Consider the following 23,215-nt stretch of genomic DNA (forward strand, 5'->3'; position numbering starts at 1 on the left):
TAGAATGAGGAACCATGTCACCTCCCTGACTGAGGGACAGGGTATGAGAGTAAAGTCCTAGGAAGGAGGCAGTAACTGTCTCGAGTATTTCAGGGGCTTTCACGTACAAAGTGGATGAGACTACTTCTGAGAAGTCTAGAACGTTAGAAATTCTAGGGAAGAAAGTACATCTGTCAAATGACAGCTGTCTAAAAATGTAGCGAGTTTCCTCACACAGAGGTCTACTTACTGTTATGAAAAATGTTCCAGCCATTTATGTGAATTAATGACCTCATCTCATGACTGCAGCTGGTTAGCACTCTGTCAGGCCGTGTAGACTGGCAGGTGAAATAGGGCAATCCGTAAGACAGGGCTTTCCCAACCCTTTTGAATATGAAGATTCAATTGTAATATCCTTCAAAATCTTGAAAATATTTACATATATTTCAAAATTATATACAGGCATGAAACATTATTCAGGCTAAAAATAGTGCTTGACATGGGTATGAATTTGCAGATCTCCTCAAATAAGGTCGACAGCTTCCTAACATTCTGAAGTCCACAGGTTGGCGGCCTCTGCCCTGAAGTCTCTTCTGTGCAGAGAAAAAGTTCTGTGATACTATGGTGCAGGTATTTGAGATATTTTGATGGCATGTAGACTCTAAAACATGAAGTGAAGGTTTTAAAATATGTTGTTCTGGCAAAACTGGGCAGCTTTTACCCAGAAGAAATTGAACAGAAACTGAGTGTATTCACTATGACCATAAAGCAGTACCTTTCTTTTTCTAAACAACTGTTTTAAAAACTCTGTACCTATGAGCTTCTATCAAAGACATAACTTTTGAATGAAGTGTATTTATTTCAGGGATTTTGTCATTACTCTGAATGTGTTGGGTTGTGCCCCAACATAAACATGTACAGGACAAGAGGCTTATGAATGCCCAATATGATGAATATACAGTGAACTAAACAGAAACTTAATTCATAGCATCAGTGATATTAAACACATCCAGAGAAGTGCGCTTCCATTTACCACCTAAGAAGGGAGCAGGACTTGTAGACCTGGGATTCTGTCCTAGAACTTGGGATCTCTCTAACTTGCTTTGTTACTTTTGTTTTCTCTTCCTTGCCTTCCACGGGCAGTGTCCAAAGAACAACCACCTCCTTCTTCCCACATCTTCCCTCTTCCACTCCCTCATCCCCATGATATATTGTGTTCTTTTTCTGCTCATTTAACCTTCCATTCTTTCTTTGTCTCCCTCCCCATATCCTGCTATCTTCTCCTAATATTCTTCCTCATTGTCTTAATGAAAACCTGATTCTTACCTGGGGATACTCCTTCCCCTGGAGTTACCTCTAATGGTAGCTGCTTATTTTCTCACGTGCTAATCTCTCAAGGTTGGATGCTCCTAAGTGCCACCACCCTTCCTTCGTATTGCCACTTCCAGATTGCTACTGCCCCCAACTTGTAGCAACGTGAACTCCTTTGGGCCTCGTGCAATCTGGCTCTGTTTCCCCATTCTTCTTATGCTTGATGATCTTCTACAGCCTCCCACCCATCATTCCACCTCATATATTGAAGAATAGAGCACATGGTTCACAGGCTTCTTTTTAACCTAGATTCTTGACTCTTTTCAAATTCACTCTGTTCAGCATTCACCTGTTTTACAGAATAAAATTTTAACCATTAGTTGAGAACTCCTTCAGTTACATTGGTGTTCATCTTCTCTCTTTCCTTTTTCAGTAGGTGGGGGTCTCTCTTCCACCTGTGATCTGAATTTTATCTCCTCCATCTTTCCCAGAACCTTTTTTTGAAATTTTCTCAGGCTCTTTATCTACTTAGTGGCATCTAACACTGATGACCACTCTCTAAAAACTCTTTTCTTAGAGCCCATGATTTCATTCTTCTGGTTTTCCTCTTTATTCTTTTTGTTTTTTTTCTATGACTCTTTTGCCAGTTTATCCTTTCCACCCTACCTTTAAATGTAGCTGGTCCTTAAGACTTGGCTCTTTAGGGGCGCCTGGGTGGTGTAGTCATTGAGCATCTGCCTTCGGCTCAGGTCATGATCCCAGGGGTTCTGGGATTGAGCCCTGCGTCGGGCTCCCTGCTCGGTGGGAAGCCTGCTTCTCCCTCTCCCACTCCCCCTGCTTGTGTTCCCTCTCTCGCTGTCTCTCTCTCTCTGTCAAATAAATAAATAAATAAATAAATAAATAAATAAATAAATAAATAAATAAAAAAAAAGACTTGGCTCTTTTCTCTTTTCATATTGTACTTCTTCCCTAGGCAATTTTAGCTATACCCATGACTTAAACGACCATCTCTATATTAATAACTCCTCAGTTTTTAAAGGCCAGACCTTTATTCTAATATTCTTGACCTTTATTGGATGTTTCTCAGCTACATCAATACATTTCCAAAACTGAACTCAGGAATTCTAATCTCTACTTCTGCCTGCCAACAAAAAAAGAATGATTCAGCTTTCCTCCAGTGTTGCCTGTTTCAGTGGTTAACACTGCAGTCTGCCACATTATACAGGCCTGAGACCTGGGAGTCATTCTTGACATTTCTCTCTCCCACACTCATAGTATCCAAGCATTAGTCCTGTTGACTACCAAGTCCCTCCCATAGATCTCAAATTCATTCACTTTTACCATTTGTACTGTTCTCTTCTATAGACCAGGGCACCACCATCTCTTCTCTAGTAGCCTCCTAATTGGTCTTCTGTCTGCTCTTACCCTTTATAACTTGTTGTTCACACTATAGCCAGAATGATTTTATACAAATTTAATGGCAGCCTCCTACTTAAAAGTCTACAATATATCTTTCTGAATTAGTTTTTTTTTGGGGGGGATAAATACCGAATAGTGGAATTACTGGATCATATGGTATTTCTATTTTTAATTTTTTGAGGAACCGCCATACTGTCTTCCACAGGGGCTGTACCAACTTACATTCCCACCAACAGTGCGTGAGGGTTCCCTTTTCTCCACATCCTCGCCAACACTTGTTATTTCTTGTATGTTTGATACTAGCCATCCATTCTGACTGGTATGAGGTGATATCTCATTGTGGTTTTGATTTGCATTTCTCTGATGATTCATTGAGCATCTTTTCATATAGCTGTTGGCCATCTATGTCTTCTTTGCAAAAGTGTTCAGGTCCTCTGTTCATTTTTTTAATCTCTTGTAATCCTTTTTTTTTTAATCATCTTTTAATCTTTTTTAATTGGATTTTTTTTGGTGTTGAGTGGTGTAAGTTCTTTATATATTTTTGGATATTAACTCCTTATGAAAAAAAAACCCACTAATTCGAAAAGATATATGTGCCCCTATGTTTATTAAAGCATTATTTTCAATAGCCAAGATATGGAAGCAACCCAAGTGTCCTTCAATAGATGAATGGATAAAGATGTGGTACATATATACAATGGACTATTAGTCATATAAAAGGGATGAGATCTTGCCATTGGCAACAACATGGGTGGCTTTAGAGGGTATAATGCTAAGTGAAATAAGTCAGGCCGAGAAAGACAAATACCATATGATTTCACTTACATGTAGACTCTAAAAAACAAACTCTTTAAATGCAGACAACAAATGGGTGGTTGCCAGAGGAGAAGTGGGTGGGGATGGGTGAAATAGGTGAAGGGGATTAAGAGGTACAAACTTCCAGTTACAAGATAAATAATTCATGAAGATGAAAAATACAGAATAGGAAATATAGTCAATAAGATTGTGATAATGTTGTTTGGTGACAGATGTTGACTACACCTTACTGTGTGAGCCCTTAGTAATGTATAGAATTGTGGAATCAATATGGTATACTCCTGAAACTAATATAATATTATACATCAATTATACTTCAAAAAAAAAAGTCTTCAATAGTTTCCTATGATTTTTGGGATTTAAAAAAACAAGAATCTTTGATGTAGCTTACAAAGCCCCAGTGGTCTGGCCCCTGCCACATGGTTGTGTCGCCCAGCCACATCTGATACACACACTGCTCCCCTAGGTATTTGCACTTTAACCTCGCTGGCTGTTTTTTAGTTCTTCATATTCACCATTCTGCTTCCCATCTTTGCAAATGCAGCACTTTCCATCACCTCCTGTCCTTTATCTAGCTAACTGCTGCATAACCTTTAGATTTCAATTTAAATAAAAGAAGCATTCTTAAACATACCATGACCACCATTGTGCCCCCACTCCAATCACAGTATACAGGTCTCATTGTTTTCCTCTAATACTTCTCATAGTTTTAATTAATTACTTAATAATTAGAGTTCATCTTTCTTCTGACAGTATGAGCCCATGAAGCTCAAAACAGAGACTGTGTTGGGCGCTTGGGTGGCTCAGTTGTTAAGCGTCTGCCTTCGGCTCAGGTCATGATCCCAGGGTCCTGGGATCGAGCCCCACATCGGGCTCCTTGCTCGGCGGGAAGCCTGCTTCTCCCTCTGCCACTCTCCCTTCTTGTGTTCCTTCTCTCACTGTGTCTCTCTCTGTCGAATAAATAAATAAAATCTTTAAAAAAAAAAACAAAAAAACAGAGACTGTGTTTGTGCCAGTCACTGCCTTACCTCAAACTTAATGCTTTAAACTTATATATGCTAAATATATAAATAGTTCATGTTTCCCTATAGTGATTAGGAGTAAAACTTCAGATGAAGGGGAACCATTGTGGGCTTGTCTTTTGGGGCAGCAATAAGAAGGGAGCTAAGGAGACAGCGTTTTATTCCAAATCAAGGTGTGCTAGAGCTAAGAGATCACAAGGATAGTTACCGAGGAAGAGGTAGGTGTGTCTAGTTCCAGACTCCTGTAGTAGAGAATGAATGATAAGATCAGAGGACACAACCTAAATGTCCAAAACAAGGGAATGGATTAGTAATTTATTGTACCTTCTTATTTTAAAAAAAACCACTATGCAGTTACTAAAAATCATACTTTGGAAGGTTAAAAATACAGAAAAATACTTGTGATACAGGCTTAAGTGAATAAAGCAGTTGTATATGGAGTTACATGCACAAGAAAAGTAGGAAAACCTCAGGGAAGGGAGTGATGATCAAAACTGGCAATTGATGCCAAGAAATCAAGCAGAGTCCATCTGATTTAATGATAAAATAACCATTTGCAACTTTATCAGGAACACTTACAGGGAGACAGTGGGTTAGAAGTCAGATTATAGCATATTTCAGTAGTATTTATAAGAAAATCGATGCAGCAACTAGAATGTTTCTAATTCATTTGTTCACTTAACATTTATTGTATTGCCATTATAATCACTATGCTAGGCTTTGGGGATACGGCAGCAAGTGGAACAGATTTATATCCTACCCTCATGAGCCTGTATTCTAGGATTCTTTTTGCTGTGAAGAGGAAGAGAGGATTGTTACCTACTAAAGGGGTTGTGGAGTTGTGAGAGGGTTATTATTATTTAAACGTTTGAACATATTTAAATGCTGATGGAAAAGGGGTGATAGAGGAGAATTAATGATACAGAGGACAAGAGAGATTAAAGTCTGAAATGGTATATCAACGTGGGATTTTAGAAACATGAGTTGAAAGAAATAGCCCTGGATTAAAAAGGGGACTCTTTTTGCATTATAACATGAGGAAAAAGTGGATTCAGATGGAGCTGAGTTTGGAAGGTTGGTGGCAAGAAGTCGAGGGAATTCTGATGTCTTCTTAATTTAGCCTCTAAATGTGGAGACAAACTGAGACTAAGGACAGAAGTAGTAGCAGTTTGAGAGGAGCGTGGGTGTTTGAAATAGCTGCTGTGGGGAATGGAAGAAGGTGCCGCCAGGAGAAGGAACTTGCTGGGAGTACTGAGGGCCCATTTAAAGTTCCTGACCTTGAATTTACAGTGGCACCCATCTGTGAAACTTAGGATCTTCTCTAATAGCATTCCGTGTGCTAAGTACTGGGACAGCAAAGGGATATTGTTGAAATCACATAGGATTGAGGTTTTGCCAGGTAAATTTTCTGGGTGCTAGTAAGTGAGTGCTAAAAGTGATGGACCGTGGAGTCTAAGCTAGGAAGGGAAGGAAGGAAGGAAAGCCAGTAGAGAGCCAGTAGCTCAGTGCCTAGCACATAATACCAGTAAGTATTTGCAGATCACGAACAAGTGAAGGGGCTTGGGAACTGGCTGTGTCAAGGTGTTCCAGATCGCCTAGAGAAAGAGCTTGGGGATCGGAGGATAGCATGCCTGAATTTATGTTTTTAGAGGTAGAGTATTTCTGAATATGATCATGAGAGTAAAAAAGAAGACCATTGGAGGTAGGAGAGACAGGTATGCAGTGAGGTCACTGTGCAGATCTTGGGATGGAGAGAAAGACCAAACTGGGTGCTGCATGATTCAGTGACTAAGACATAGTGGCAGGGAGACACAAGGTGGTGAGTGGAATGATCTGAGTCTCAGAGGAGCAGAGCTTTTTGCACCAGGACACCGAACCCCACCCAAAGGATGGCCTGGAGTCTAACCTCATTAGAAAGAGCTAAAGAGGCGGCTAGGTCCTTCAGTGGGAGCCAGATTTCAGTTAAACCCAGAAGAGAAAAAACATTCACGGAAGAGGTGGAGGACGTAGAGAACTTTATTGACCAAGGAACAGTGGAAAGGTTTGGACCGAGAAGCAGTGGGAGACTTTAAAGGAAGCACAAAATACGGAGGTAGAATGTGGGAGAAGACAGATGATGAGAAGCTTATTAAATATTGTCCTTGGGTTGTTCTTAATGTGAATGGTAGTTTTAAGTTTCTTTCTTACACAGTCACTGGGAAGACAACATAAGATTGCTTAAAGTTGTCCAGTTGCAAGTTGTCAGTGGAACCAAACTCTAACTGCCCACAAATGTAAAAGGAAATAAAATAGTATCCCATGAGAAAAAAAGTATTTCAGTGTAGTAAAAGAATCAATAAAGTATAATAAAAGGATAAAGGGAAAATTAAATCTTTAGACATACCATCTAACTAACTTGTATTAAAGTATTCTGAATTCTGATTTAAGAATTAATTACTCCTAGGCAAATTGTGACTAATATTATTTGTGTTTATCCTATTTTTTCTATATGCTTCCTTTAGAAAATAATTCATTTCAGTTCTGAGAATCTCCTGTATTATATAAAAACTATCCAAAACCTTAAAGTCATGTTTATATAAATTTAATATGCATCTGAAGCCATGAAAAGCCAGAGAAAGTACAAAGTACATCATTCTCTTTGTAGAAATTTAAAGTGTTGTTTACAGTGAATTGTTTGTCTCTGAGTCCTGTAAAGCATAAAGTTATCTTCAGAATGTGTGACATAATTTTTCATGTTTTGCTTGTGATTATTCTTTCAAATTCTGCCTTAGAATAATATATGTGGGGACCAGTTGGCAAGTCACCAGTTTACATTGGGGGATGGAGGGAAGATAAAGACATTCATACATCTTGGGCACTAAATGTTTCCTAAAGGAATGATCTTCCATATTCAATTCCTGAATCATTTACTGTCTTGAAAAAGCCCCAAAATCTTTATGGTATCATTCAGTTTGCTTGAGTATTTTCTAGTGGCAAAGCAGAGAAAGGGAACGTAGGTGAAGCTTTTATAGATGAAGACACTTAAAGAGCGTAGTGTTTTTAAGTCAGTCCGTTTGTTCTGCCAAAGAAAACTTTATTGCGGAAACTCTGCTAAAGTTACCCAACTAGACTGAGTAAAATAGAGGAGTCCTGCCACTAACACAGTATTTCATTAGTTTGTGTTCTCCTCTGGTCCTAGTTCATTATGCAGACGCTTCTCCTGTGCTGGCACTACTGAGCTGTAATTCTGTTCTCCTTTTCCCTTGTTAGTATTGTAGGTGTGTCTTCGTATTGGTCATTTTGTATGACTATCTCACATTCCATCAAATAATAGCTTCTAATCTTGTAGTTTTGAAATGTAAATGTTTTAATCTTAGCTGCTTCTAAGTTTTTTCCCCACACAATGTCAGAAACCCCAAAGTTATGGTGGGTATACACCTGAGAAATATACAAATCTCCTCCCCTTTCTGCCTGTGCTTAGAGATAGCTTTTTATGTCTGTTTCCTTCTAAGATCCTCTAAAAAAGATCTTTTGAACTGGTATGATTTATGTTTTTTGGCAATTTTGTCCAACTGAAGTCTGTACTTCTTAAGACTTTATAAAAAAAAATGGTTAGTGATACCTTGTTGCCAGTATATTTGGGAGGTCCTAGAATTGAACAGAAGAAAAACATAAAAATGAAATAGATTATGAGATAATAACCACACATTTTAACGTCTTTATGCCTGAGATTTTTTTTTAATTTTAGTAACTGTTTTTACTTGTTTTATTACTGTTAATGATAACAGGATTGTCTTGGCAGTGTTTTTATACCATTTGGAAAGGTTTAGTATTCTTCAGAGGCACTGTTGTAATGAAACAAGTAAGGTATTCTTTAGTCCTACATTAGGTACCACAATAGCCAGAGCATCTCATTTGAGCTATTTTTAAATGTGTTTTCATAACCAGTATCCATAGTTCCCCATTCCAGATTTTAAACAATATTTGATATGTCAGTCATTTGCTTAGAAACTTTTTTAGAAAGTGTATTATAAAATGATAGACAAAAACATTAATTGATGATGGTTTAATAAGTAAGAGTGTGCAATTAGTGAATCTTTTTTTAAAAGACTGTTCTCCCATGGATGATTATTTTTGCAGAATTGAATACTTTAAGGCTTTAATTTTATACTTATTGCTAGATCATTATAACTAATTATTTTCACCATTTATTCAAATAATAAACCTCCAAGTCTGAATATTTATAGTGAAGAATGAGTTTGGAGAAAGGAGAATAATTATATGTTTCTGTCTCTCTGCTGTTTTATTCTGCGTGCCATCAGAGTACAAAAATATACATTCACATCGTCTGTTTGTTGTATTCTTGGATCATACAGATTTAGTTACAATACACATACAGGTCACCCAGTGTTAAAAGACTGAAAAGAATGAAAGCTACAAACGAGGACGGATGAGCTATGCATTATGTAATGATAAAACAGGTGTCTGGGGAGATAAACAGTGTTCAGAAGCAGAGAAGATTTAAATACTTTTGCATCTCTAATTACTTTATTCTGGTTATTAGACAAAAAAGCAGATAGCTTTCAAATGAAATCTAAACTTTCTGTAGTATAATTGAAATACAGAATGTTGAATAGTTCTAACTTCGCTTCCTTTTTTTTCAGAAAAGCAAACTTTATGCATGGGAGAAAAAAGGAAACTTTTCAAAGAAACTTTGTTCCTAGTGACATTTTATAAAATCAATTCCATTCCTATTATGGTGCTTTTGATAGCACTATAGGATTGGTTAGCATTGGTTGTGAATTATTTTGCACGTGCTCCCCAGAATCACACATACAAAGCTGAGCAGTCTAGGGGGTGAGGATGCTAACATATTATCTATTTTTGTTTATAGGACGGTGAACTTTGACATAATAAAATACTTGTATGATTTCTTGTGAAAACAAGCTTCAAAGCCATATGGACACTGTGACAATGACTAAGCCAAGCTGTGTTCATCCAACTACTTAGCTGGCCAGGGAGAGGAGTTCTTTGGCTCTATTGGATTTGTCCAGACAGGTGCTGGCCCAGCATGGAATCTGATGAAAATACTCTGATTGGTCTGGGTGGATGTGAGCAGAAGACTATTTACCAGAGACCCTGGAGTATTTGGAAGCAACGTGTTAATTATAAACAGCAGGGTTTGAGCACAATCTGTTCTACTCTTAATGATGTTATCTTAACACTGAAATTGCCTGAAACCCATTTACTTAAGGCTACATTTTGCTCTGTGAACTATCCCCTGCGCTTTGAACGTGCCAGCAGCCTTGTATATAAGCCCAGTCTTTTCACTTCCTCTCCACGGGAGCCTCTGCAGTTGCTTGCCAAAGCAGATTTTCCTAAGGCCACCGTTTTAAAAGATCATAGTTGCAAAATATAATAAATAGAAGTTGGTGGTTTTTTTTTTTTTTTAATCCAAGCTTGTATATGTTTATCCTTCACCCTGATTTTCTCAAAAGGTACAAGGTAGAGTCCGATCAGATAGAGGCCAGGTCTCCATCTCTAAGCCTGCTTAGTGTCTGCAGTATGCCCGTGTGTGGTTTTTCTGGTCACTCTTGCAATTAACCACCCAACCTAGCTTTTTAATCCGCATGATGGTTTTCTTTTCTTTTTTTAATCATTGGCCTTTAAGAGTTCCACAATAAAATGTTTTCCTGTTATATCAGTTATGAACCTTGGGTCTGGTTTTCTTGTCTGTTCATATTTTTGAAGAAGATTTCCGTTAGCAGTTGAATACTAGAAAGTTGTTCTAAGCAGATTTACAGTGCTTAATTACATTTCAGGGGCATTGTATTCTTTCATTCCTTTTTTGAAGAAGAATTCTCACAACAGGCACTGCCAGGTAGGAAACCTTTTCGTGTAGTTATTGTCTGCCACATTCTGGATCAAAGAAAACAAGCAGTTGTATGCTTGCATTTGTCTAGAGGTAATGAGACGGGGAGAGGGAATGGACTTCCTTTTTGCCTCCCAAAGGATGACATCCACCCTTGCCCTACATCTCTTGCCCCACAGAAGGTGGTAAAATTTTGTGTTCCTGGAGGATGCTGGGAGAAACCAGGACCAGGGGAAAGCCATGTGCATTGCGATTTCAGGCTTCGATTTCCTGCACGTAGAAACGCAGGTATCATTAAAGTGGGTAGCTGATTCAAGGAGGAGCAGTGGCACTTGGGGAAGTTTTCAGCCCCTCTTAGTTGGCTGTAAAGTGGCAGGTCTGCTGTGTAGCCTTCTTGGATAGGCTGGGACCATTCTGCATTTTGAGGGAAGAACTCTGGAATGTCAGAGGGAGAAGAAAGTGTCAAATGGGGCACTGGGATGAAGGATGGAAAGGAGGCAGAGTACACTTACAGGAATGTAAGTGACTCTCCATGCCTCCTCCTCACTGCTGGCCACCTGTCCCCTGCCCGGCACCTTGCCTAGCCTGTCCTGCCCCGGGAGGTGCCACCAGCCCCATGTATGGCTTCCCTGCAGGAGACCTGGTAACCAGATTTTCCCTGCTCCTGACTGGACCATAAGAACTTGTCTGTTTGTAATTTCCTTTCTAATGGCTTGCTAAATGACTCACTCACTAATTTGATTAATTTATTTAAATGAAAGCTAACAGAGCTTAAGATGGATATTAGCATTTTAACAAGGGTCATCTGCAAATGAATTCTGTAGTGGGAAGGTATGAATCTCCAAATACAAGAAGGGATCTAATGATGAGACTTGCTGGCTGATGGGCCAGATATTTCCATTAAGAGAGGAGATGCCTCGGGAATGGAGATTGGTACAGCCACTATGGAAAACAGTATGGAGTTTCCTCAAAAAATTAAAAATAGAGCCACCGTATGATCCAGCAATTCTACTTCTGGCGATTTATCTGAAGAAAATGAAAAACTAATTTGAAAAGATATAGGTACCACTATGTTCACTGAAGCATTATATACAGTAGCCAGGATATGGAAGCAACCTAAGAGTCCATCAATGGATGAATGGATGAAGATATGGTACATGTATGCAATGGAGTACTACTTAGTCGTAAAAAAGAATGAAATCTTACTATTTGCAGCTTTGTGGATGGGCCTTGAGGGTGTTAGGCGAAGTGAAATATTCAAGTCAGAGCAAGATAAATACTCTGATTTCACTTATATGTGAAATAAAAAAGACAAAATGAAACCAAACTCCTAGATACAGAGTGGACTGACGGCTGCCACAGGGGAAGGGCATTAAGGGAGGTGGGGAGGGGCCAAGTGGGTGAAGAGAGTCAAGAGGTACAAACTTCCAGCTGTAAAATAAATAAGTCATGGAGACATATTATGCAGTATGGTAACTACAGCCAATAATATTGTGTTGCATATTTAAAAGTTGCTAAGAGTAAATCTTAAAAGGTCTCATCACAAAAAAAGAATAGAACTTTTTTCAACCCTAATTTTAATATATGCTTTATAAACATCTTAGCGGTACCTGGGTGGCTTAGGTCATGATTTTAGCTCAGGTCATGATCTCAGGGTCCTGGGATTTAGCCTTGCCTTGGCCCTTCCCACTCAGTGGGGAGTCTGCTTGAAATTCTTTCCCTCTCCCTCTCCCTCTGCCACTCCTCCTCCATCCCGCCCCCAGCTCACATGCTTGTGCTCTCTCCCTCTTTCAAAATACATAAAATCTTCAAAAATAAACATCTTAATTCCTAACACCAAACATAAAATATATGAAATATACTATGTTGAAATTTATCAGGAAGTCATTTTGTTTGTTATATAATGTTCTGGTGCATCATTTGGAAAAAGAGAGGAGGCACTTAAATTATGCTCCGCAAGTATTCTACCTAGATCTAAAAATGATTTATAGGTGGGGCACCCGGGTGGCTCAGTTGGTTGAGCGACTGCCTTCGGCTAAGGTCATGATCCTGGAGTCCCGGGATCGAGTCCTGCATCGGGCTCCCTGCTCGGCAAGGAGCCTGCTTCTCCCTCTGACCCTCCCCCCCTCATGTACTCTCTCTCTCTCTCATTCTCGCTCTCTGAAATAAATAAATATTTTTTAAAAAAATAAAAATGATTTATAGGTGGTAGAAGAAGAAAATTACTATACTGTGGGGTTTTAGACTTTTTTTATATATGGTTGACCATTCGAAAAATGGTTTCTTTCAATTACTGTGACTCAGGTGTATACCTAGTTAGGTGGAGATCGTATGCCCTCTTCTCTCTTACTTTCAAGTTAATTTCAATTCCTGAATCAGTCTTCATTGCTGAAGCAATTTCTTTTCAATAACCCTGGAAGGGATTCTGATCCAACAAGCCTGTTATGCTCATTAAGCCCTAAAGTCAGAAAGGGGTCAGGGCTCTAGGGCAGCAGTTAAGAGGTGGGGCTCTGGAGTCAGACTACCTTGGATCAAATACCGGCTGTGTCTCCTCACGCAATATGGCCTTAGACAAGTTGAATCTGTTTGTGCATCTCTTTCCACACTTATGCAGTGGAGAGTGGAACTTATCTCCTGGAGTAGTTTAGAAGATTAAATAAGTTGATATATCTGAGGCAGTATAATTCTCAGCTGGGAGCAGTTTTTCCCACCAGGGAATATTTAGCAATTTCTGGAAACATTTTGGTCGCAACTGTGGGATGTGTGGAGGAATGGGATACTGCTAAACATCTTACGTGCCTGCCCCACAACAGAATTATCTCGTTCAAAATACCGGTAGTGCTGAGGCTGAGAAACCTGATCCAAGTAAGCTACCTGGCATGGTAAGTGCTCAGTAAACGTTGGCTGTTGTTAATATGAAATAATTGTGGCCCAGAAAGCAGGTAAGTGAGGGAATGTAGCAACATTCCAACTAGAAGGGAAAGAGGTACTCTAAGCTACACCTAAGGAAGATAGCTCTTGTTTGAGATTTCGGAATTACGCAAATGGACACAGTACCTTGGATTTTTATTTTTGAAATTGGAGGATTCCGGATTCTGTTTCGCGCACAGATTTCATTACTTACTTTTCAAGAGTTTGTCCAGTAGTGAAAAGCATGCTCTGCGAGTGATTAAATCAGAGAACAAGTGACATACACTGTTTTCCCTCAAGGTGTGATGGTCGAGCAATGAGTGGTATACCTCCAATGGATTTAGTTAAACTGTTTAATGGAATTAAGGTGGTCTGGAGCATGGAAAGCTCGGGCGTAAGGAGCAGCCTCTTTAGTCCCGTCAAGGTGTGCACAGCTGCTTGGACTATGCAAAGAAAGTAATGCACCAAGTCCAGGGACAGTGCATCCCTTGTCACACTAAGGACTAAGTCTCTCAAATAGTAGATGGAAGGCAGCAGCTGCCCCAGTGTGTGCAGTTAGGGCTGTCATAGTGCCCTCCGGTGCTTCCTCAAGACTCACACTACTGTGTATCATAATTGTTTGCATTTTATGCCTTTAGCCATGAGCAAAGACTTGGAAGTAATTAGACCAAAGGTTGATACTATTCAGCTTCACCCCCTACATTTTGAAAGCTTCATCTGCTACAAAGTGACTGTCTGTCATATGTAAATAGTTTAAATAATTTTGCATGTAATTTCAGTCTGCTGACACATTTTGCTTTCAAAAATGCTTAGTAGAGCTCAAAAAAATCTTTCCTATCAAGATACCAACATTTCGCTCAAATTTGCTATTAAATGCCCTGAATACACAGTTAGTGTTCATTTTCCAGCAGTGACACATTCATGAAGCACAGTATGAGAAGCAGAAATTTGGTAGAGCAGAGAAAATTATAATCAATTCATTCATTTAACTGCATGTTGATGCACAGTAATGATGGGAATTTTAGAAGGCATTCAACTGTTTGAGTAAATAGTGGTAGCTTTGGCATGAGCAGAGAGTCTGGATTTTAGAGACTGAAGATTTGCTTGGGCTTTGGATGAACCACAGTCCATTTCATTGGTCTTTGAAGGAGTTGAGAGTCTAATTATTGACATTTTTCCATACAAATTTTGAATATTCATCCAAAAAATACTGAGTACCAGCTGTGTGCCAGGCATTGTGTTGGTGGGGGAGGAGATACAGCAGTGGTCAAAGGAGTCAGATGTCTGGACAACAGGTGCTCTCAGCATCGATAGAGCCATTCCATGAGCGAGGAAATCTCGGGGGAAGGACTGGATCTGTGGGATGGGGATGATTATGAGTTCAATTTTGATCATGTTGCCACTGAGGTGCTTAGTCAAGTGGAAGTGTGAAGTAGGTAGTTGCATCTAAGTTTGAGATCCGAGTTATAGCCAAGTATAAATGTAGAGGTCACCAACATAGAGGGGGCTATCTAGTGAGTAAGAGGTGTTAGTTCTTAAAGTTGTGTCCTTGACATGGCGAGGAAGAAACCATCTGGAAATGAGTTCAAGAAAATATATAGAAGGTGGCCATAGCTATTGCTGTTCTTTTTTTCCAAATAACACTTCTGCACTGTTCATGCACACCCCCTTCTCTCCAGCATGTGAGGCGGCAGCTAAAGAGACATGGGCTAAGTCCCATTTAGTATCTGGTCCCAAAAGGAAAAATCAGACCCACTTAGAGTCTTCTGTGGAGAACCGTTAGTTCCAAACACGTGATTTCATCACTTTTGGCCGACTCTCCTAATAATAGAGGCATTACTGTGGCTCAGGTGTGCCCTGGAGTTTCCGAGCCCTCTTTAGGTTCACTTCCTCTGGGACAGAACGTTCTGCCATCCTTCATGGGACTCATCCAGCTGGAAATGAAGAAAGCCTCAGAGGAACTGAGATGTACCAACCCCATAAACATCCAGGAGGAAGGAAGCTGAAATAGAAACCTCTGCTACTTACTACATCAGTCTTTGTTTAATTGAACAACGTTGACTAACTGAAGCCTTGTCTTTGAGTGGATGGAAAGACCTGAGAAGGAGCCACGTGTCTCGAGGGATAAAACAGGCAGCTGCTATGAATGCCTCTGAATGTAAAAGCAATAATTAAGCTGAAGTGACCTACAGAGAAAGGAATTAAGTAGATCTAAGTAATTGCATTTTTTATTGTGATATTAGTTTAACTAAAACTTAAATGGGAGAAATGAAACATGTACCAATAAAAAAAGAAATTTTCTTAAACTACTAGAATAGGAAGGCCATGAGAGAAACCCCCAGCTGAGGTAGGAATGAAGCTTTGGAACTGTTGAAAGGAGAGGACACTGTCCCCAGCTCCCTGCAGCATGGGCTGGTTGCCTGGATTTCTTTTACGATCAAAGGTCTGGGTTAAACCAGGAAGAAATTAAGGAGAGAATGAAAAGACCTCCACCCGCAAAGAGAAAACGCTTTAGAACGTGTTTTTCATAATGCTGCTATATATAGTTAAATAATCTGTCCTTATTTATAGAAGGAACACAAGTTTACTGCAGAAATTGGAGGCAGTCATGAAAAAGTAAAAATCACCAGTTAGCAATGTTCAGAGATAGTCTCTCAGTCAGTGTTGTGTATATTTACTTCTAGTTGCTAGAGTCTCGTAATTTAAAGAAAACCCCAAATCGTGTCTTTTATACTGGGAAAGAAGGGACGGGTCTGGTGGAGACTAGCGGTGCTCACAGCGGCCTGTGAAATACGATCGGTAGGACTTAAGTTCGGAGCATCACCAAAACTGTTTAGAGTGACAACAGTTGTTTTTTTTTTTTTCAAATCACTTATATACAAGTAGTTGAAATGTGAAACCACATTAACAGCATGAAAAGTTAGTATCCCAAAGACACAGCGTCAAAAACCCAGTTCTCAAACATGTGTGGCCAATATGTCTCTTTAAATGGAACTGTTTCTTTAAAAATGCTTATCCTGGTACTAAAATGGAAGAAAACAAAAGAAACACTAAAGTGGGGAAAGAGAAGAGAAACTGAAGTGAAGGATGGAATGAGGAGAGTGGTGAAACAGATGCTAACTTGTACGAACATGAACCACAAATCGCACGGAAATGGGATGTTCCAGTTAATCTATCGCCGGGTAACAAACCACTCCAAACTTCACGGCCTAAAAACGACAATCATTCGTTTTGGTGGTGAATCTGCAGTTTGGGCAGGGCATGGCTCCATGCGCTGTCCCACGGGGGCTGGTTCATTTATGTCTGGAAATGGATGCTGGCTGGCAGCTCTCATCCTTCTGTGTGCCCTCTCCGCTTCGGGACTGCATCACTTCTGCAGCGTCGTGATCAAGACCTGCCTATATTTAAAGGGAAGGAAATTAGATCCACCTCTCTTGATAGGAAGGGTAGCAAAGCATTTGCAAACATGCCTTAAATCACTACACGGAACATAATAGGCTGAAAATGATACTATTATGGAATGCAGATGAAGTATATTTCATGTCCTCTCCAAATTTGAATCGGTGTCGCGGGGACTGCTGATTGTCCTCCGACGCCCGCCAAGTATCTCCCCTCCGTTCTTCCAAAGCACAGGGAGATTGCTTCTACTGCAGCCTAGATCCACTATCATTCTTCTTGCTCTGCTCCCCATTCAGAAATAACAGCCCTCCATATCACTGGTAAATGAATAGAAATAGTGTATGTTGTCCCCAGAACCTGAAGAAGCACTGTATTTCTTTGTTAGCAATAGAAGATGCAAGTACGATAGCTTTAAATTTAATTAATTAATTTATTTATTTATTAATTTATTTATTTATTGAGAGGGAGAATGGGGGAGGAAGGGCAGAGGAAGAGGGAGAGAGAGAATCTTAAGCAGATTCCACACCCAGCCCAGAGCCTGACGTGGGGCTTGATCTCACGACTGAGATCATGATCTGAGCTGAAATCAAGAGTCCAATGCTTAACCGACTGAGCCACCCAGGCGCCTCACTTTACATTTACTTTGGAAGGGTGTCACATCATATCCCAGACCACCAGTTCCCTGAAACCTCACTGGTTTGGAAGCCTTCTGAATCTTCATGAGGATTTCCCATCCAGCACATGGAGGATATATGTTGTCATACTAAGATGTCCAGCTTCCTTGCAGGTTCTTGCTCAGTTGGCCCAATTAATACCATATCACCCACACTAAACCAACATTATGTTCTAAGTGATATCCAGATGGTTCAGGGCCCTTTGGCTATATTGCAACAGACAACAGGAGAATTAGCATAACTCTGGAGTAAGACCATGAAGGTATATAGTTGTCCGTCATATGTGAATGACAAATACATGTGATGCTTCTTCCTGATAGGTATTGAAAAAAACCTATTTGCTAGACCCAAAAGCTGTGTATTGGGACTTTTAGCTTCTGTTTAGAATGTAGAAAATGAAAGCATTCCTAACTTTAAATCAGGACAAAAGTCTGCAAAATCATGACTTCTCTTGAGCCCATCAAACAGCTGAGGTACAGAGCAACCAACTAGCTTGAAATCTAGAGAAAGAGAGGTGACTTGAAATCAAAGAAAAATGGGATATGAGCATTTGCTTACCTGGGCCAGATGCTCAGTGTCATATAAGCTGGTAAGAGGAATTCAGCTGAAATGTTTAACATGTTTGGGCGCTTGGGTGGCTCAGTCGTTAAGCGTCTGCCTTCAGCTCAGGTCATGATCGCAGGGTCCTGGGATCGAGTCCCGCATCGGGCTCCCTGCTCCTTGGGAGCCTGCTTCTCCCTCTGCCTCTCTCTCTCTCTCTCTCTCTCTCTCATGAGTAAATAAATAAAATCTTAAAAAAAAAGTTTAACATGTTAAACATGTTAAAAGCACAGGAGATACCTCTATACACAGATGAGATTAGCAAAAGATAGCAAGCAGACAGACAACAAACTGAAAATAACAAGTGCTAGCGAGGGTTCAGAGTGACAAGAAGGAACTCTTTTATGTTGTTGATGTTGGTGGGAATGCCAAACGGTAGAGCTGCTTAGGAAAACACTTGGCCGGTTTTGTAAAAAGTTAAACATATACTTACCGCACAATCCAGAAATTCTCCTGAGATTTTATTCCAGAGATATGAAAACGTTTATCCAACAAAAACAAAACAAACACAACTGTATTTGAATGTTTATAGTGGTTTTATTCATAATAGCAAAACAAATAAAAAGCAAAAATCAAGAGGGGAAAAGAAAACGCTAGGTTTACATTTCCCATTTATAAAAATTCTGCTACATTTTCAACAACCCTGCAGGTGTTCTTCTAATCAATGAAGAAACCAAAGCTTTGCAGGGGTTAAGAGGTATTTCCTCTAAAAGAGGTACAAACCTCAGTTGTAAAATAAGTAAGTCATGGAGATGAAAAGTACAGCAGAGGGAATATTGTCAGTACTGTAATAACACGGTACGGTGACAAGATGGTGACTAAGGTTATCATGGTGAGCATGGAGTAATGTACAGAATCGTTGAATCAGTATGTTGCCCATCTGAAACTAGTATAAAATTGCATTTTAATTATACTTCAATTTAAAAAAATGGTGGGGACAAACCTGCAACAGGGACACCCCCCACACCTCTCAAAAAGAAGAAAAAGGTATTCCAAGGCATAGCTAATAAAAGGCAGGGCCAAGTTTCAAACCCAAGCCATTCTGTACCCTATTATATTATGGCCATAATTTTGATGAGACTGGGTTGATCAATATATTTTCAATACCGTGTTCTCTAGAAACTGTGTATGTCACAGGTTGAGTCCTTGAGATAAACCTTGGAATTCTAGTTAATGGGAATGTAGACACCCCAGATGTCAACCTAAGGGTCTCTTAGTTCACCTTTGCCAGATACAGAGTCAGCATATCTGCATGATGTATTCCAGGCCTCAGTGTGTTCATGTTCCTCATTTGAAGGCTTGCCCTTGAGTAGCTCAGAGAGGGAGTAGTTCAAGAAGTTCCTGTGTGGGGCGCCTGGGTGGCTCAGTCGTTAAGCGTCTGTCTTCGGCTCAGGTCATGATCCCAGGGTCCTGGGATCGAGCCCCACATTGGGCTCCCTGCTCAGCGGGAAGCCTGCTTCTCCCATTCCCACCCCCCCCATTTGTGTTCCTGCTCTCGCTATGTCTCTCTCTGTCAAATAAATAAATAAAATCTTAAAAAAAAAAAAAAAAAAGAAGTTCCTGTGTGGGGAAGGGCGGTCTCCCTCCTGCTGGAAATGCTCTTGGGTCATGGTGAGGGGCTGCCACTGGAGCTGGTGGCCCCGCAATCAATCTCAGCTGGGTTTTCAGTCTTCTTGTAAGTCGTGAGCAGCCAGTGGGATTCAGTTGTCATGGGAATCTGATTGTTTTAAATGCTGACAGGGAGAGGAAGAAAACGCACTGCGCGTAACACGTTACTTTAAAAATCCAAGACCTGTGACACTGAGACAATGTGACGGACTTTAAGAACACAGCAAGGGTTTGAAAATTATGTCTTGAACCTCCTGGCCTTGTATCTGTAAATTCACAAACTTCCTGAACGAGAAGAATCATTGTATTGAAGAATTCAAACTTACTGAACTTATTGAATGAGAAGAATCATTGCATGTCTATTTCAAAATAAAGTCATCTGGGAAAAAAAGCCTTTCCCAAACTGGTTTTTATAAATGAATACATCTCTAAGTGCATTGATGAAACTATTAAGCCCATAAAAGGACAATACAGTAGCAGTGTCCTCAAGGGTGAGGAGTGCTCAGTGGAGGCTGGGGTATAGGTTAGGACTCGTGTGAGAACTAGGTCTGTAAATGTGCTCTATGGGATGAATGGAGGATTCATGACATTTAGTAATTATTCTGGTTGCAAATCAGTGTCAGGAGCGGTAAAATTAAATTATCAGTGGACAGGAGAGAAGACTATATATAGGTGGAAAATAACCGATACAAATGACAGCCACCGTGAGCATTTAAAAAAAACAAAGACAGGTGCCCCCATCACAGAGGGTTTCCCCATCTGACACAGTCTCTTACTTTAAGGATCATCCAGCCATGCCCTCGATAAATTCAGGATGTTGCTTATAGACAGTATCTTTATAACCAAGTCTACTGAATATTTACTGCTGAGTGCAGGAATTTCCAGGAAACTATAATGCCAAAATACATGCTGGGTGATGGGAAATGGGTGGTTGACCTTCCCACCTTATGCTGTGCACAATAGCTGTCCCAAAAGGTTATGCGTGGGGCAGAGGTGGGGCTTTGTATGGAGGGCCTGTCATTAGTCCAGTTGATTCCATTCCTTCAGAATCTTCCCCTACCTGTTCTCATATCAGGTGAAGAGGAGACTACGTTTCTGGCCCATTGTTTGATGAAGGATTTTCGAAATGAGGATGCTGACTTACAGTTCATGTCCACAGAAGCCCAAATGAGATACAGAATTAAAGCAATCCATTTCAAGTGAGGACTCGGTTTGACAAATCAAGGTGATATGTCCATCTTTGTTAGGTGGCAAGGTCAGAAAACCAGTTGACTTTGACAAATGATTTAGGGCCTTGTCATCTGTTACTTTGTGTTGTTGAAGACTATTCTACCTATGTTAGGCTTGTCCCTACAATAGTCAGGTCCCTTTAAGATGCTGAGTTGGGGTAGATTTTTCATCAGTTTATGGATGGCAGCTAAAGTCCTGACCATGGATGAGATCCTGCAGAGAGGAACAGTGAAGAGAAAGGAAGGTGGCAGTAGACACCAGAGAAACTTGAGTCATGGATGCCAATGAGAATGTCACCTGGAAGAAGTATAAACTGTCAAATCACAAAGGGTGAAAAGCAGTGAAGGGCAGATTGCAGTGACTTTGAACTTTGCACCCCAGATAAGGGACCCCACTGACGTGCCTTCCTCAGACACAGGAATGTTGCTTCTGGTAGCTCTTTCCTTCTAGGCAATACACCTGGCGGTGTCGTCCTGCCCTCCACACAGGTGTCCAGAGCATGTGGGTCAGGCACCGTGCCGGGCCCGGAGATGCAGCGGCGAAGAAGACAGACTCAGACTCGGACAAGGTACACACTCCAGCAGGAAAGGGCTACTGGACGGGCAATACTGGGAAACCGACAGGGGGTAGTCGGGGACCCCGTTGACCATGCATCAAGTCTGTGAGACGCTCCTTGACCTGCAGTCAGTGCTGACAGGGTCCCCCTCACAGCTGAAGAGCCAAAAGGATGTTTAGGATGTTGTAGTTGACCACTGCTGCTTTAACAAATAACCACCAAGTTAGCTTAAAACAGCACAGATCTAGCATCTTCCAGTTCTGGAGGTAAAAGGTCCAAAATGGGTTTCACTGGCCACAGTCTGCCTGTTGGACAGCCTGAGATCCTTCTGGATGCTCTTGGAGAGAATCTGCTTCACCTCCCTTCATCTTCAGAGCCATTGGCACGGCATCTTCTAATCCCTCTCTGACTCCGACCTCCTCTTCTGTTGCCTCCTGCCTACCCCGTCCCTCCGGAGAACCTTTGTGATGACATTGGGCCCACCCAGATCATCCAGGATAGTCTCCCCATCCCAAGATCCTTAATCGTATCAGCGAAGATGCTTTCGTCATACGAGGAGGCGTATGCACAGGTTTTGGTAAATAGGATGTGGACCTTTGGAGGGCTCTAACGCCTGTCACATGAGGGCTCTCATTTTTGTTAAGGAGAAAAGGAGCTAGATTCCAATACGCGGATGTTCATCATGCACCCACCTGGGCCTGGCACTGTGCAGGGCATCCACCGATGAGTGAGCCCCGTCCTTGCCTGCTCAGAGCTTCCTGTAGGGAGGGGGACGGGACCGGGACGACACACCATGTCACGTCATGACCAACGACAGTGTGGAGGGGTTCAGGAGAAGGGAAGGGCCAGCGTCCACCCGGAGGCTCGGGGGGAGGCCTCCTTTCCCCTGGCTGGGGTAAGTGCTGTGATAGAGGCACACAGGGCAGCACGGTGGGGAGGCGATCCAGCCAACCCGACGAAACAGACGCAGTGCATTGTGTGGGGACAGCGTGCGGGGAGGCAGTGGTATGGGGCCGGGGCACTGACAACTGGGAAGATTTTAAGGGGAGGACGTGGGCAAGCAAAGCCTGGAGGCAAGGAATGCTCTCTTCTTCAAGAAGACGGGAAGGGGCGCCTGGTTGGCACAGCCGGTTAAGTGTATGACTCTCGGTTTGGCTCAGGTCCTGATCTCAGTGTCGTGATCTCAAGGTCGTGAGATCAAGCCCCGCGGCGAGCTCCATGCCGAGCGTGGAGTCTGCTTAGAACTCTCTCTCCCTCTGCCCCTCTGTACCCACCCTGCTCGCTCTTGCATGCGCATTCTCTCTCTCTCAAATAAATAAATCTTAAAAAAAAAATAGAGTGAGGGAGGGGTCTGGTTGACAGGGAAGCCTCGCCTAACAGGGATCACAGCACTTGGTTCACAGCAATGGTGGGGACATGACTCTGTCCCCCGGTTTGACGATACAGTGCCATTTCTCAAAGGCCTCCCCCACTGCGCCCCAGGTAAGCTGCCCTCTCATGTCGTTCTGCTTCCTCTCTTGGCCCCTTTAACTTTATCTTCCTTTTCTCTGTTATCTGAACCTCACGTCCTGGGACACGGTAGACCCTCGGGTGATTGTGCTTGCCGGCGAGATGCACTTCTGCGGTCAGACATCCTGTGTCCCAGGGAGGCCGGCTCACTGCCTGTCCGCGTCTGGCTAGAGGCAGGAGTGAGGAGTCTCACTCGCCTCCCTGAGCCCCCATTACCTATTACTTGCCTAGCCCTTGGGTAAGTGATGGTGCAAGTGCTCCAAGTCCATCTCCTCCAGGGAGCTCGTCTTTCAAGTGTAGTTAAATCAGTAGACTCAAAAAGAAGTGATCG

At 41.4% G+C, this 23,215-nt stretch overlaps 1 protein-coding gene across 2 annotated transcripts in view; it reads left to right on the forward strand.

Annotated features, from left to right (window-relative positions):
- ORC5 (origin recognition complex subunit 5) overlaps positions 1-10,233 on the forward strand; it is an 89,970-nt gene extending 79,737 nt beyond the window's left edge. Inside the window, exon 13 of one of the 2 annotated variants that reach the window (XM_027574955.2) lies at positions 9,421-10,233. In XM_027574955.2, the coding sequence (XP_027430756.1) occupies positions 9,421-9,466 (46 nt within the window). In that variant the 3' untranslated portion in view covers positions 9,467-10,233. The remainder of the gene's footprint in view (positions 1-9,420) is intronic. The other variant, XM_027574953.2, reaches the window with a different exon arrangement.
- The last annotated feature ends 12,982 nt before the right edge of the window (positions 10,234-23,215 follow it).

Source organism: Zalophus californianus, chromosome 12 (assembly GCF_009762305.2).
Source record: "Zalophus californianus isolate mZalCal1 chromosome 12, mZalCal1.pri.v2, whole genome shotgun sequence".
NCBI classification, from domain to species: domain Eukaryota; kingdom Metazoa; phylum Chordata; class Mammalia; order Carnivora; family Otariidae; genus Zalophus; species Zalophus californianus.